Source organism: Sander lucioperca, chromosome 7, assembly GCF_008315115.2.
Source record: "Sander lucioperca isolate FBNREF2018 chromosome 7, SLUC_FBN_1.2, whole genome shotgun sequence".
Taxonomy (NCBI): domain Eukaryota; kingdom Metazoa; phylum Chordata; class Actinopteri; order Perciformes; family Percidae; genus Sander; species Sander lucioperca.
In genome coordinates, this window is record NC_050179.1 from 21,256,285 (window position 1) to 21,272,109 (window position 15,825).

Here is a 15,825-nt window from a genome sequence, read left to right on the forward strand (position 1 = left end):
CGGACAGGTCAGAGAGACAGACAGGTCAGAGAGACAGACAGGTCAGAGACACAGACAGGTCAGAGACACAGACAGGTTAGAGAGACAGACAGGTCAGAGACACAGACAGGTTAGAGACACAGACAGGTTAGAGAGACGGACAGACAGGTCTCCACCTCGGCAGTCAAAACCAGTCAATATCCGAATGTGAATGAGCGGACTCCATGTGAGGCTCCTTTTTCAACTACGAGGTCAATTTTGTGTTTCACTAACGACAAAACAACGAATAATCCGTGCATTTATATGGAACTAAGCTTTAGGAGCTCTCCATCTTTACTCTCCTCCCTGTTATGTTGCATTCGGAAATCGATTGTTTTTGACTGATGAAATGGCTGCGGCCGGAAACAACAAGACCTACGGTGAGTTGTTAAAACTTTCTTTTTAGTAAATTCTGAACACTAACAATGTTGTCAAGTCTTTGGTTAAGGTGTAGAGCTCCTGGTTATAGTATATCTTGGTCACCGGTGGAGTTAAGGTGTAGAGCTCCTGGTTATAGTATATCTTGGTCACCGGTGGAGTTAAGGTGTAGAGCTCCTGGTGATACTTGGAGCAAAGTCTCATGTTGTGTCGAGCCTTCTTAGTGGTTTAAAAATAGATATTTTGAGGCTAGCATCAAAGTGTCCCTAGCTCTCCCATTCAAAAGACCATTTGACCGAAAAACGAAAATACGGTAAATCTTAAAAGTGGCGATTCCGTCCTAAATATGCTTTTAAACTAAAGTTTGACTCGGGTACATTTACAAAAAGACCCTAGGTTGCATTTTGGCGAGAGTTACGCTTTAATAAGAAGAAATCATATACCATGTTGTTCGGCACTACATTTAATTCTCTTCACCCAGTTAATTAACTGTTAATAACAGTTAATAACAGTTAATAACAGTTAATAACAGTTAATAACAGTTAATAACAGTTCAATTCGCTTCTTGGATGGAATGACACTTGAGAAAGTGGAGGAATTTAAATATCTTGGTCTCTTGCTTGACTCTCAGCTTTCTTTTAAACCGCATATTAATTCAGTTAAGAAAATAAACTGTAGTCTGAGAACATTATATCGTTCTATCAGCTGTGTTACACTACAGGTTAGGAAAAGGATCATCTCACAGCTTCTATTACTAATATTAGATTATGCAGATGTTATCTATCAGAATACCTCTGAAACTAATCTTATCCCTATAACAGTCTCTGTCGATCTGTGTGTGTGTGTGTGTGTGTGTGTGTGTGTGTGTGTGTGTGTGTGTGTGTGTGTCTGTGTGTGTGTGTGTGTGTGTGTGTGTGTGTGTGTCTGTGTGTGTGTGTGTGTGTGTATGTGTGTGTGTGTGTGTGTGTGCGCGCGTGCGTGCGTGCGTGCGTGCGTGCGTGCGTGCGTGCGTGCTGAGGTGCCTTATAGAACCCATCATGAGTCGCTTCATTGGTTAACTCCTGAATCTAGAAGGCATTCTCACTGGCGGCAGTTTATCTTTAAATACATTTTCTTTAACTATCCTCCTTATTTAAAACAACATCTAATCCCTTATAGATCAACATATAGTCTGACACATACTGAGTAAATTCGATTCAGCTTCGATGTCCGACGGACCGCTACAGGAAATCATTCCTACCACTGGCAATAAAACTTTTTAACACTTCATCACTGAGTGTGAGATAAGACTCATCGACATCACAACTGCACTGAATGCACCTTGACCAACCTTACACAATAGGTTGATCTACATCCTATCATTACTATTGAAACAGTTTCCAAATTGTATATATTTTAAATATTGCTAGTGTAGTATTCTATTATTATTTAATGTATATTGTTTCCTATTATTTAATGTTTACTCTGTATGTGTGCTGTGTGTCTGATATTTTGCTGCTGCAACACCGTTATTTCCCATTTTTTGGGATCAATAAAAATCTATCTATCTATCTATCTATCTATCTATCTATCTATCTATCTATCTATCTATCCATCCATCCATCCATAGTGTACTGACCTGTACTGAGTTGAGGTGGCAGTATAGTGTGTAGTGTGTGTACTCTGTGTGTACTGACCTGTATTGAGTTGAGGTGGCAGGTGTGTGTGTACTCTGTGTGTACTCTGTGTGTACTGACCTGTATTGAGTTGAGGTGGCAGTATAGTGTGTAGTGTGTGTGTACTTTGTGTGTGCTCTGTGTGTACTGACCTGTACTGAGTTGAGGTGGCAGTACCCGTTGAGCGGGAAGCGGATGACATGCGTGGGGTCCTGGTTCCAGCCGGCGTTGAGCGAGTTGCACATGACGTCTCCGGTCTCGGGGAAGATCTCCTCGATCAGGACTTTCTCTCCGCTCAGCGCGATCCTCTCGCCCAGATCAGGCGCCACGCGCACCACCAGACACTCGCAGGGCGGCGCCCGGCGCGCCTCGCGCTCCGCCTGCCAGCGATCCAACTCCCCGAGCATCGGAGCCAGCTGGTAGAAACGAGCCTCCTCGTACAGCTGCCGGAAGTCCTGGAGGAGAGACAGACAGGTTAGAGACAGACAGGTTACAGACAGACAGACAGGTTACAGACAGACAGGTTAGAGACAGACAGGTTACAGACAGACAGACAGGTTACAGACAGACAGGTTACAGACAGACAGACAGGTTAGAGACAGACAGGTTACAGACAGACAGACAGACAGACAGGTTAGAGACAGACAGGTTACAGACAGACAGGTTAGAGACAGACAGGTTAGAGACAGACAGACAGGTTACAGACAGACAGACAGGTTACAGACAGACAGGTTATAGACAGACAGACAGGTTACAGACAGACAGGTTAGAGACAGACAGACAGGTTAGAGACAGACAGACAGGTTACAGACAAACAGGTTAGGAGACAGACAGACAGGTTAGAGACAGACAGGTTCCCCTCTCTGTTACCTGGAAGTCTTCAGGCAGCAGCAGCTTGCAGGTGCGGAGGAAGCTGAGGATGTAGCGGAAGATGTCTCCGTCTCTGTCAATGAAGTAGTGCTGCTTCAGACTGTCCAACACGATGGGCTCCGTGCCGTTAAACAGACGCCCAATCCTGCAGAGACACAGAGACACACACACACACGCACACACACACACACACACACACACACACACACACAGAGACACACACACACACACACAGAGACACACACACACAGACAGAGACACACACACACACAGACAGAGACACACACACACACACACACACACACACACACACAGACAGAGACACACACAGACACACACACAGACACACAGACACATTTAGAGTAATTAATTAATTAAAATACATATTGCATTAGTTTAATTAGACAGATACCTTATGAGACTGTTACTACGTTGGGGGGGTGTTACCTGGACTCAGGGTACTTGGTGAGCGTGGCCAAGCTGCTGGTGTACATGTGCCCCCCCACGTCAATGTGCACGGGGGCGTTGGCCTTGGTCAGCTGGGCGGCGGACGGGATGCCCTGAGGGGGGGTCAGGGGGGACACGGGGGAACGGCTCAGAGACATCCGGGACATGCTCCGCCCCTCCTGGGACAGGTAACAACAGGTAACGTCAGGTAACATCAGGTAACGTCAGGTAACATCAGGTAACAACAGGTAACGTCAGGTAACAACAGGTAACATCAGGTAACATCAGGTAACGTCAGGTAACGTCAGGTAACGTCAGGTAACATCAGGTAACGTCAGGTAACGTCAGGTAACATCAGGTAACGTCAGGTAACATCAGGTAACAACAGGTAACGTCAGGTAACATCAGGTAACGTCAGGTAACATCAGGTAACATCAGGTAACATCAGGTAACAACAGGTAACGTCAGGTAACAACAGGTAACGTCAGGTAACGTCAGGTAACGTCAGGTAACGTCAGGTAACATCAGGTAACGTCAGGTAACATCAGGTAACATCAGGTAACAACAGGTAACGTCAGGTAACGTCAGGTAACGTCAGGTAACATCAGGTAACATCAGGTAACAACAGGTAACGTCAGGTAACATCAGGTAACGTCAGGTAACATCAGGTAACGTCAGGTAACATCAGGTAACGTCAGGTAACATCAGGTAACAACAGGTAACATCAGGTAACAACAGGTAACAACACTTCAAACACCTTCAAAAAGGGAAAAAAATGTGATGCTTTTATTTTAAAATTCAAAAACATTCCCCCTTTAAGGGTTAGCCAGAGACAGTTCAGAGGAGCTTCTGGGACAGGAAACATCTGGAAACACACCTGAGCAGTAACTTCTGTGTGTGTGTGTGTGTGTGTGTGTGTGTGTGTGTGTGTGTGTGTGTGTGTGTGTGTGATATGATTCACGATATTGGAGGGAATGATGATCGTTTTTGTGTCATTATTCTCATTTTAAGTGAAAAATATTAAAATGAAAACGATTATAGTATGATTGTTGCGAGGATCTATACCAAACAAAGATTATTTGGTTTTTATTTATTTTTTAAGATTATTTTTTGGGGGCTTTTCCCTTTATTAGATAGTGACAGTGGATAGACAGGAAAGGGAGGAGAGAGAGGGGGGGTGACACGCAGCAAAGGGCCGCAGGTCGGATTCAAACCCGCGCCGCTGCAAAGGACTCAGCCTACATGGGGCGCACGCTGTCACTGGCTGAGCTAGAGGCCTCCCCACAAAGATGTCTCTATTCATTCATTCATCAGAAATTTAGAAAATTACAAAATTGCGTCTGGGCCTGTAGTGTATACCATGGCAGTATTGAATAATTGGAGCTCAGACGCAATTTTGTAATTTTCTAAATTTCTGATCCTCTGAATAAAAACAGAAAATTGGAAAAACTGTTTAAAGATCAAATTTTTTAATTTGTCAAGGTGGAAAAAAATGAAAAATTGGATATTTGAACCCATTTTTCTGTTTTTACAAATGTCTTTGTGCTTAGAAAATTGAACTGATAAGTGTTACACTGCACCACATACTTCATTCAGAACGGTTTGACACATATTTTGCCTTTAAGAAATATTGCACTGGTCCATATTGCGATTTCAATAAAATTGCGATTAATTGTGCAGCCCTACTGGAAACCCACCTGAGCAGTAACTTCTCGGTGTGAAAAGTGAAGCCAAAGCTGAAGCTCCTTAAAGGGGTGATAGAATGCAAAACCGATGTTACCTTGTCCTAGTGTAATAAGGACAGTTTGGAGGGTAAATAGGACATACATAGAAGCTCAAAGTCCCACTGACACCTCTTTCCTCTGCAAATCTCACAATTGGAAACTACCGCTGTAAACGGGTGAATCTCAACAAAGCTAAAAGTTGACGTCAACTCAGGTGGCTGTACCTTATTTGGCTCTAGTCTGTAACTTTGTCACACCCCAAAATTTACATAGACTACACCACTGATCTGAGATCAGCTAGGAGCCCCGCGGGCCGCCGGCATTTGGTAGTCCAGTAACCCAGAAACGGTGACTTTCTCCTGGGTATGGAGCCCAGCGGGCTGTCGCTGTCTCATCAGACTGTGTGGACCTCCTGAAGTCCGACACGTCTTACCAAATTTGCAATTAGCCATAAATCTTCAGAAAACAGCCCATATTTGAGCTTTACATAGGTGATTTCTCGCATAAAAAAGTCTCAGAAGTGAATTTAATAACGAAATAGCAGACGAACAATGTATAACATTGCAATGTCTGAAATATGAGACCTGCTGTCTCGTCTCCAATGTATGTGTATGTGGTTCGCTCAAACCAATCAGCGCGCAGCTCATCTAAATATTCATGAGCAGACCATATAAGGGAGAAAACCTCTCATTTCATTCAGGGTTATTCCACAGGGCAGCCCATAGAACAGCACCTGGGCCATTTTCAGCCCAACCAATGTTACATACCCTATTAGGAGACCTTAAGGAACATAGTGAGATACCCTAAATAATCATTATATCACCCTATAATGAACAGAGTGAGATACCCTATATAATCATTATATCACCCTATAAGGAACAGAGTGAGATACCCTATATAATCATTATATCACCCTATAATGAACAGAGTGAGATACCCTATATAATCATTATATCATATAATGAACAGAGTGAGATACCCTATATAATCATTACATCACCCCTTTAAAGATGCTTTCTGTCTCATTTCCAACAGTGACAACAACTTGAAAAAAAGTGGGTTTTTTTTCAAAAAAAAATCTAAGTTTATGTCACTTTATTTCAACGTTCGACTCGCTTCACCAGGGTGGAAATCTGGAACTTTCCCTCTTTAGCATTTAGCCAGAGACAGTTCAGAGCCACTAAAAACCAGGACCAGTGCAGGAAAGATGGTATTCATGGAGGGCAGTATAGCGTCCTGAAGAAACAGAGGATGGTGATGACCTGAGGGGGGGATTACTTGACTCTCTCCCCCCCCTCTGGATTGTAAAGAAGAGCTGTGGAGCATGAAAGGTGAACAGGAGGCTGCTGCAGCTTTCAGTCTCTGCCCCGAGGCCGATACATCACCCCGGGACAAACTGACAAACACTGCTCCCTGTCTGTCTGTCTGTCTGACTGTGTGTCTGTCTGTCTGTCTGTCTGTCTGCCTGTCTAACCTGTCTGTCTGTCCTCTTCTGCTCCACCAGACTCAGGAAATAACAGAGTGCACGTCTGTGCTGATTACAGACAGACACACGGTATAATCATGTTCATAACTTCAGGGTCTTTAAAGGTCCAATCTGGAATCCAAAAGGTCAACAAAGAAATGTTAAATAAATCAAGAGACAAGAGACTCACTTTGATTGACGGGTTTGTAAATACACAGCTGATGGTGAAAGTCAACAGACTTGTTCATACTTTAATTGGATCGACCTGCTTCAGCGTGTGTGTGGAAAAATAGCTCTCGCTGGTTTGGAAACGCCACGACACGCCAGACTCCCTTAACGAAACAACATTTAAAGCGGCCTTGCTAAGTGGCAGACGATAAGCTTCACCTTGCCCTGATTTGACAGCTTTTCTCTGTAGTGTACGGCCTTCTGCTTCATTCGGGTTATGAAATGTCTGTAAACTAAAACTTATTTTGGATATTTATCTACGTTTACCACAGAGTCACATCGGATCTACATACCGCTCAACACAGCGTGTTTGAGGAGTAAAGAGAGACGGAAAAACAGGCGAGCCAGCAGGAAAAGTTCAAGTTTTGTTGAAAAACCTTCTGCTTCTGAACACTTGGTGTATGCCGAATTAAACACTGTTTCATACAATCACAACACATACCGAGCGTTTCGGTATCTGTCATATATGAGTGTGCCAATACCAACGAAGACTTAAAACAGTCATATTTTAAATGGAATTCGGTAACACAGCGCATATCGTTCTCAGTCGAAACCCCGGGGAATGGAATGGGGATTTTCAGGATTTTCTACCTCGTAATAGTTGACATAGCGTGTTCTTACCTGAGAAGATACCGACACAGAAGACATGGAGACAGGCGTGCGTCTGCTCCGTTCCCGGGCTCTAAAATGTGAAGATACCGGTTCAGAAGGAGCTGAACGAAGCTGCCCGGGTCTCCTCCGACAGAATAAAGAGGAGGGCTGGTTCCTAAAGTTGCCCCCGGCTCTTCAGACCCCCGGGGCGGGATTAGGCTTCAATAAGGCGCGCGGCTTGTTCCTTCTCTCCAGCTGTCAAACCGAGCAGAGGAAATCAGAAATCCTTAAACCCTTAAATTAATTTTAAGAAGAACTCAATGTCGCTGCGCTCTCTCTTTTTCTGTCTCTAATATTTCAGTAACATCAACCATCCCCGTGGCTCCGGAGCCCAATGACGTGTGTCGTCACGCATGATGCCGCTCGCGCTGCAGCCGCCCGAGGACACACGCGCCATTTCAATTAGTGCGCGCTGCGAGATGGAGATGTGCGCCGGAGGGGAGCGCGCACAGACCCGTTTGATTTTGTAACTATTTGTGTCCCTCTGGTGTCTGAAGGCGCCATTACATCTGACTCTGTTATTCTAGTTCAGTTTTATCATTTCTTAATGAAAGAGGTGCTGCACAAACTCAACTGCTACTGTGTGTGTGTGTGTGTGTGTGTGTGTGTGTGTGTGTGTGTGTGTGTGTGTGTGTGTGTGTGTGTGTGTGGGAGCACAAACTATCCTACATCAAGCCATCATAATACCCTGTTATTTTGTCTATTATGTGTTTGTAAGCTATTCCTAGCTATGAAAGTGAACTTTCCATTTTTATACATATACTATATATATATATATATATATATATATATATATATATATATATATATATATATATATACATTTTTTGTATATATATATAGACAACAGGCTGTTAGGTTTAGTGGGTTTAGTAGGTAACCCTAACCCTAACTGTGGAAGGAGGGAAACATTGATTAAGGATAACAAGTTACCTTTTAATGGGCCTAATAGCAGACCGATAAGCATTCTCCCTGCGCTCAGCAAGATCATGGAGAAGATTATTCATGTTCAGATACAAGATTGCTTGACAATTGAATATCAGCTTATAAAAAAAGTAACTCCACTTCTGACTGATCATTGGCTAAAGGAAACCGATGATTAGAATAGAGATGAATAGAGAAGCTGAGATGTTATGGTTTTAGCCCATCCTGCAACCACCTTGATGATGACTTATCTTTCCTCTAGAACACAGAAGGTCTTTATAATGGTAGTCTATCAAATAGCAGTAGTTCAATGTGGTTTACCTCAACAGAGTTGTTTGGGTCCACTTCTGTTTTCATTTCTTATTAATGACTTGTCTTATACTGTGAGAAATGCTGGTTTAATAATGTATGCAGATGATTGCACGTTATATTTTGCTGCTACCACATGTCATGAAGTAAATCAAGTTATGTCTAGTGAATTGAAAGTTATTCATGATTGGATCAAAACAAATAAACTAGTCTTAAATATATCAAAAACCAAAGGTATTGTCTTTGGATCACGACATAAATTGGCTTCCAAACCCACATTGGATTTATGTATATCTGGTGAACCTATCCAACAGCTTGACAAAGCTAAATTGCTGGGTTTAGTTCTAGATAATCTATCTTGGACTGAGCATATAAACACAGTTGTGTGTGTGTGTGTGTGTGTGTGTGTGTGTGTGTGTGTGTGTGTGTGTGTGTGTGTGTGTGTGTGTGTGTATGTGTGTGTGTGTGTGTCTGTGTGTGTGTGTGTGTGTGTGTGTGTGTGTGTGTGTGTGTGTGTGTGTTATGAAGATCAGTAATTACACAGTATACAAGAATAGACAGACCATATAAATGCTGAAATGTAGTAAAGAGTCAATATAGTCAATATACAGTTAGTGCAGATTGTGGACTAGATAGCGAAGTAGATCAGTAGATGTGCAAAAATTGTGTGGCAACAAAGGTGGGAAGAAATAATGGTTGAGGATACTAGGGCAGGTGAATAGTGTAACATAGCATAAACAAATATGATAGCAATGCAGGTGTGGATGTGCATCTGTGCAACTATGCAGTGGGGCGTGACAGAGATAATGGAGCAAGGGTGTGCAAAAACAGTAGGTAAAAGACGGGGAACAGTTAGCCCGTACAGTGATCGGACAGGAGCATGGACAGATGTGCTTTGAAGGCAGTTAGTGGGATAAGGGTTTTAAGTTTCAGGGTTTTTTGTAGTTCATTCCAGTCATTAGCAGCTGAGAACTGGAAGGAGTAGCAGCCAAAGGAGGTGTCGGCTTTTGGAGTGACCAAGGAGATGTAACTGCTTGAGGGAAGGCTGCGGGTGGGTGAAGCTATGGTGACCAGTGAGCGTAGGTGCAGCGGGGCTTTGCCTAGCACGGACTTGTAAATGAGTTGGTACCAGTGGGTTAGGCGTCGAGTGTGTAACGAGGGCCAGCCAACTGAGTTTGCAGTGGTGGGTGTTAGACATAGACACACATGGATACACATAGACACACATGCATACATACATACATACATACACATAGACACACATGCATACACATTTACACATTTTTTCTTTTCCATCTATCAACTTCGTTTCCTTCTATCTACATCAAACTGAATAATAACCCACCCAAACTAGACATAATCTATAAGCCCAGGAACCATACAGTCAGTACACAATACTATCACCTCGAGTCCTTTTTTGATATCCATTCATTTTAAATATTCTCCTAAAATGACTCATGGTTGGACATGATTTCATCTCTTCACTGCAGCTGTTCATAAATGTACTTCTTTGGTTGTGATTCAGTGATATTTAGCATTTGTTCTTATACGTTTCTTTTGAAATACTAAAGTTCCTGTTAAGTGATGTTTGCTCTCTCTCATCTGAAACCAGCCTTGGATACGGTCTAATAGCTGTTGGTTATATTCTTTGTACATGATTTGAGCAGTTTTAAAGTCAACAATATCTTTGCATTTTATTGCTTTTAGTTTGATGAAAAGTGGATTAGTTGGTGCTCTATAAGAGGTTTTAGTTACAATTCTTAAGGCTCTCTTCTGAGTTTAGAGGGGCAGTGTAACTTCCTTCTTGCAGCTTGTGTGTTAGCGCCATCCTGTGGTGTTCAGAGGACGAGGCTCTGAAGCACCAGTGTTAAATAAATACATATTTAAATATACTTTTATGACTTTTTTTGACGTACTATACTATGACGTTTTATGACTTTATGACTCTTCGATATACTATACTCTGACTTTATCACTTTTTTGACATAATATACGTACTATGACCCTCTCTATGACTGAGTGTACAGACTTTAGTCAGATTAATGTGTGTTTAAATGTGCTCTAGAAATAAACTTTACTTACTGCAAGTTAACATAAGAAACATTTTACACCCCGAGAGACATGGTGCTTATAATAATTAATCAGAAATCACAATCAAAACAAGTTTTGTAGTTCATTAATAATGTTTATTATACAGACGATAGATTATAGATATAGACCAAGATATAATAACACGTTTATAACACTGACAACACTGCAAGATACAACTATTATAAATTTATTAAAGACAATTCATATTCCTTCATATATAATATACAACATCACATCATCTTTAGATTTAAAATACAACATCTGGAACACACACACACACACACACACACACACACACACACACACACACACACACACACACACACACACACACACACACACACAAACACAGAGACACACACACACACACACACACACACACACACACACACACACACACACACACACACAAACACAGAGACACACACACACACACACACACACACAAACACAGAGACACACACACACACACACACACACACACACACACACAGAGACACACACACACACACACACACACAAACACACACACACACAAACACAGACACACACACACACACACACACACACACACACACAAACACACACACACACAGACACACACACACACACACAAACACACAAACACACAAACACACAAACACACACACAGACACACACACACACACACACACACACAGACACACACACACACACACACACACACACACACACTAACTCAGTATATATACAATATAATATCATATATTATTTTATATTATTATAATAATCACTTGGTATTTATTTTATATTATTATAATAATAATCATTGAGTATTTATGTCTTATTTCCATCATTTCTGTTTGTTGTTTCTGTAATCTCTCTCTGTCTTTTGTGTTCTAGTTTAAATGTTTTCTCTGCATGAATGTGTCCCATCCCTTGTTTTAAAGCCAGTGTATACCAGGCTGTATTAAAGCCAGTGTATACCAGGCTGTATTAAAGCCAATGATGAAATGATCATATATGCATATTAAATGTGTGTGTGAGCTGAAAGCTGTGCTCCTCTCCGTGTCCTCAGGTTCACAGCGACTACAGCAGCACAGAGCATCAGCAGCAGGACACTGAGCACTGAGAATCGCACTTTGAAGAAGGTGGAGTAAATCCCAAAGGGCTCCATGTACACTAACACAGTTCTCTCTGTTGACACACACTGATAATCATCAGCTGGGTCAGTAACTGCACACCAGTACTCTCCTGCGTCTCCCACTGAGATATTAGAGATAACCAGGCTCCCATTATCATACCTGCTCACTCTGCTCATGCTCTGATTATACATCACACTAAAGATTCTTCCCTCTGTTCGGTTCGACTTGATAAACCAAAGCTGCCACTTATCCTCTCCCCAACCTCTGCACCTGAGAGTGACTTCTTCTCCCTCTGAGAAGAGCTCTACAGCAGGGGGGCAAATTTGGGACACACCACCAGCACAGATGGTTGCACTCTGATAGAGACTTTACAGGAGTACAGACCTGAATGATTTAACATTAGAGATGAAAACACCAGCGAGTAGTTTTGGTCTACTGAAGTTTTGAGATTAACCTTCACCTGTTCATCTGTTCATCAGTGGAGTCAGTGATAGTGCACGGCAACACAGCGGTCTCTCCCACTGAGCGGTAGATTATCTCATACAGTATTCTCAACTCTACAGCGTAACTGCTAACACACTGCTGTTGGTTCATCACCAGACAGTTGTAGTCTGTAATGTCTGTTGCTGTGACGTTGGAAACACGAAGAGCTGATGTGTTTGTCACCACTTGGTATCTTCCTCTAACACTGTCCATCACTGATGTCGTATTGTCCCCAAAAACTCTGCTCCATGTTTCTTGCTCATATCTAGAGTCCTGTTTGAGCCACTGGACATCCAGATTATCAGCTGCTCCCTCACATGGCAGGTCCACTGTTCCTCCAAGTCTCACTGTGATATCGCTCCAATGTATTGAAGTACAAACAGTAATAGTGATGTTGTTGTCATGCGTCACGTTGCCCTCAGTCCAACACTCCTCTCGGTACGGGCCGGAGTCTGAATGGGTCAGGCTGAGGATGGTGTAAGAAGAAGTATCCACATCGCTGTCAAGTTGTTGTTTCAGGTGTTCAGGTACTGAGGAGCTGGTGGACCAGAGGTCAGAGGTGTTCCACAGGACAAGCTTCTCCTCACCAACAGATCTGGAGATCAGGCAGGAGTTGGTGTTGTTGGGGAGGTTGAAGGTGTAATTGGTCCTTTCCTTTTGGATGATGAGCTGTTCTTGTGCATGGATGTTGTTGATGAGAGCAAACAGCAGGAAGGAGAGCTCTGTGACTGCAGCCATTCTGCTCCGAGGTCGACAAACACTGACACCACTCAGCTCATATACGCTCTACACCAACCCTCATCAGCAGCTGCTCTTTATCTGGTACACACATGACTTCTTTATCTCATCATCAGAGGAAACTTTGCAGCATCAGCTCTCTATCCAGTAATCAATGACCTTTACATGACTCTAAAACCACAGAGGCTGACGTGTCTTCATACACACATTATTCAGAGAGGAGAGAGAGCGTCTGTGTCTGTGTGTCTCTGTGTGTGTGTGTGTGTGTGTGTGTGTGTCTCTGTTTGTGTGTGTCTGTCGATCAATAATCAATAATTACTGTTTACTTCATCTTCCTCAGCAGACAGAAACTCACAGTATACAATGTCCAAAATGCACCATTTATTGACATACTATACTACGACTTTTTATGACTTTTTGACATACTATACAGTGACTTTTTTTTTTTTTTAATTGCTACAGATAAGGAAATATTGCAGAGGAAGGCCAGAGTTTACTAATTAGCCAACATAATAATATGATATTATCGACAGTTCATATGTAAAAGTTTACTTTACATAAAATGTAAGATTTGAAGACTGGGCTATGACATCACTACCATGCGACCTGGAAACTACAGAAACCTACGGCTTCAGACACACGTGGCGCTCTTTAACTAGTGTCTCTCTGGATTTGACAAGAAAAGACTGACTACACCAACCCACAAAAAGTCATAGTATAGTATGTCAAAAAAAGTCATAGTATAGTATGTCGAAAAGTCATAAAAAGTCATAGTATAGTATGTCGAAAAAGTAAAAGTCATAGTATAAAGTCATAGTATAGTATGTTGAAAAGTCATAAAGTCATAGTATAGAATGTCGAAAAAAGTTTTTAAAAAAGATTTTGGAAAAATCATCAAAAAGGTGACATCGCTTCTGTTACTGATCCAAACAAATTAAATATAATTCATCAAATAAATTAGAAACTTTAAAGATGGACAGAGTTCACCTTTAAAAAATAAAGGGGAAACATTTCACTAATAACTTTTCAAATAAAGTTATTAGTTTGCTCAGAATGATTTATTTATTTTTAGGCATTTTAGGCCTTTATTTGACAGGACAGCTGAAGAAATGAAATGGGAGAGAGAGAGGGGGGGAATGACATGCAGCAAAGGGCCGCAGGTCGGAGTTGAACCTGCAGTCCACTGCGTCAAGGAGTAAACCTCTATATATGGGCGCCTGCTCTACCAACTGAGCTAACCGGGCGCCCACTCAGAAAGACTCTTGAAGAGTCTTTGGATCAGACAGAAAAACACATTTAGTTTATCAAACACACATTTAATTTATCAAACACACATTTAGTTTATCAAACACACATTTAATTTATCAAACACACATTTAGTTTATCAAACACACATTTAATTTATCAAACACACATTTAATTTATCAAACACACATTTAGTTTATCAAACACACATTTAATTTATCAAACACACATTTAGTTTATCAAACACACATTTAATTTATCAAACACACATTTAATTTATCAAACACTCATTTAATTTATCAAACACTCATTTAATTTATCAAACACTCATTTAATTTATCAAACACACATTTAATTTATCAAACACACATTTAATTTATCAAACACTCATTTAATTTATCAAACACACATTTAATTTATCAAACACACATTTAATTTATCAAACACACATTTAGTTTATCAAACACACGTCTAGTTTATCAAACACACATTTAATTTATCAAACACACATTTAATTTATCAAACACACATTTAGTTTATCAAACACACATTTAGTTTATCAAACACACATTTAGTTTATCAAACATATTGATCTACAGTGCAGATTTAAAGCCTGCAGTGCAGCAGCATCGTGGGTAAACGAGTCATCATCATATTTGACATGAAATGGCATCAGAAAACAGACTTTACATTGTTTTTAGGTTTTTAAATCACTGTTCTTGGCTAGACGGAAGTTTTACTTAAATATAAAAAGTCCCCGGATTAAACACCTATTTATAAGCGACCATGTTTGCAGTTGGAAGTGTCTTGGCAGCAGTTTTACAGACATCAACAAATAAATTAAAAAAAGACGAAAAAAACTACACAAATGCAAAACAATGCCACCGCTTTCTGTCCCTTTGATCAACGTTTTTGTTGCTTTTTCGTGGGAAAATGTGACAGAAAGATTCTAAAAACTTGAAAAAAGCAACAAAATGTTTCTAATCTTCTGTTGGCTTCCAGTGCAGGTCTGAGAGGAGTTAAGGCGCTGACACACCGAGCCGATAATCGGCCGTCTGACAGTCCGGCGAGGTCGGTGACTGGAGTCTGTTTGGTGTGTTCCGTGCCGTTGTCCGTCTGAGGAGCCGCCGGCCTTCATTTTGGCCGATTTGACTTGCTGGGTCGTAGGGGCGGGCACTGCCGGCAGTCAGACCCAATGACTCATCTGATTGGTGGAGAGCTAACCCGGAAATGGCGAGCGGGATGAGCGTGACTAGGGTCTCTCAAAATCTGATGAAAATCTTTTAAACTGACCTTTGTTGATCTGAAATGAAGACAGATTCAGCAACTGCACGGCCTATTTCTCTCTTCAAATGTTTTCAGAAACACGTTTCGGTGAACTATTTTAGTCCAATATGAGATCGGATTCTGAATGAGCCGCCATGACAGTCTGGGAGCAGCCAGACCCACGTGACGCGTTCGTCAGCGTCTCTTTG

General features: G+C 41.6%; 1 protein-coding gene across 1 annotated transcript in view; it reads right to left on the reverse strand.

Annotated features, from left to right (window-relative positions):
• Window positions 1–7,857, reverse strand: part of LOC116060820 (BTB/POZ domain-containing protein kctd15-like) — an 8,355-nt gene extending 498 nt beyond the window's left edge. The window contains exons 1-4 of the mRNA XM_031314570.2: window positions 7,407–7,857; window positions 3,369–3,547; window positions 2,922–3,066; window positions 2,204–2,506 (exon numbers count right to left, since the gene is read on the reverse strand). Coding sequence (XP_031170430.1) covers window positions 2,204–2,506; window positions 2,922–3,066; window positions 3,369–3,547; window positions 7,407–7,433 — 654 coding nt within the window. The 5' untranslated portion in view covers window positions 7,434–7,857. The remainder of the gene's footprint in view (window positions 1–2,203; window positions 2,507–2,921; window positions 3,067–3,368; window positions 3,548–7,406) is intronic.
• Window positions 7,858–15,825: the final 7,968 nt, after the last annotated feature.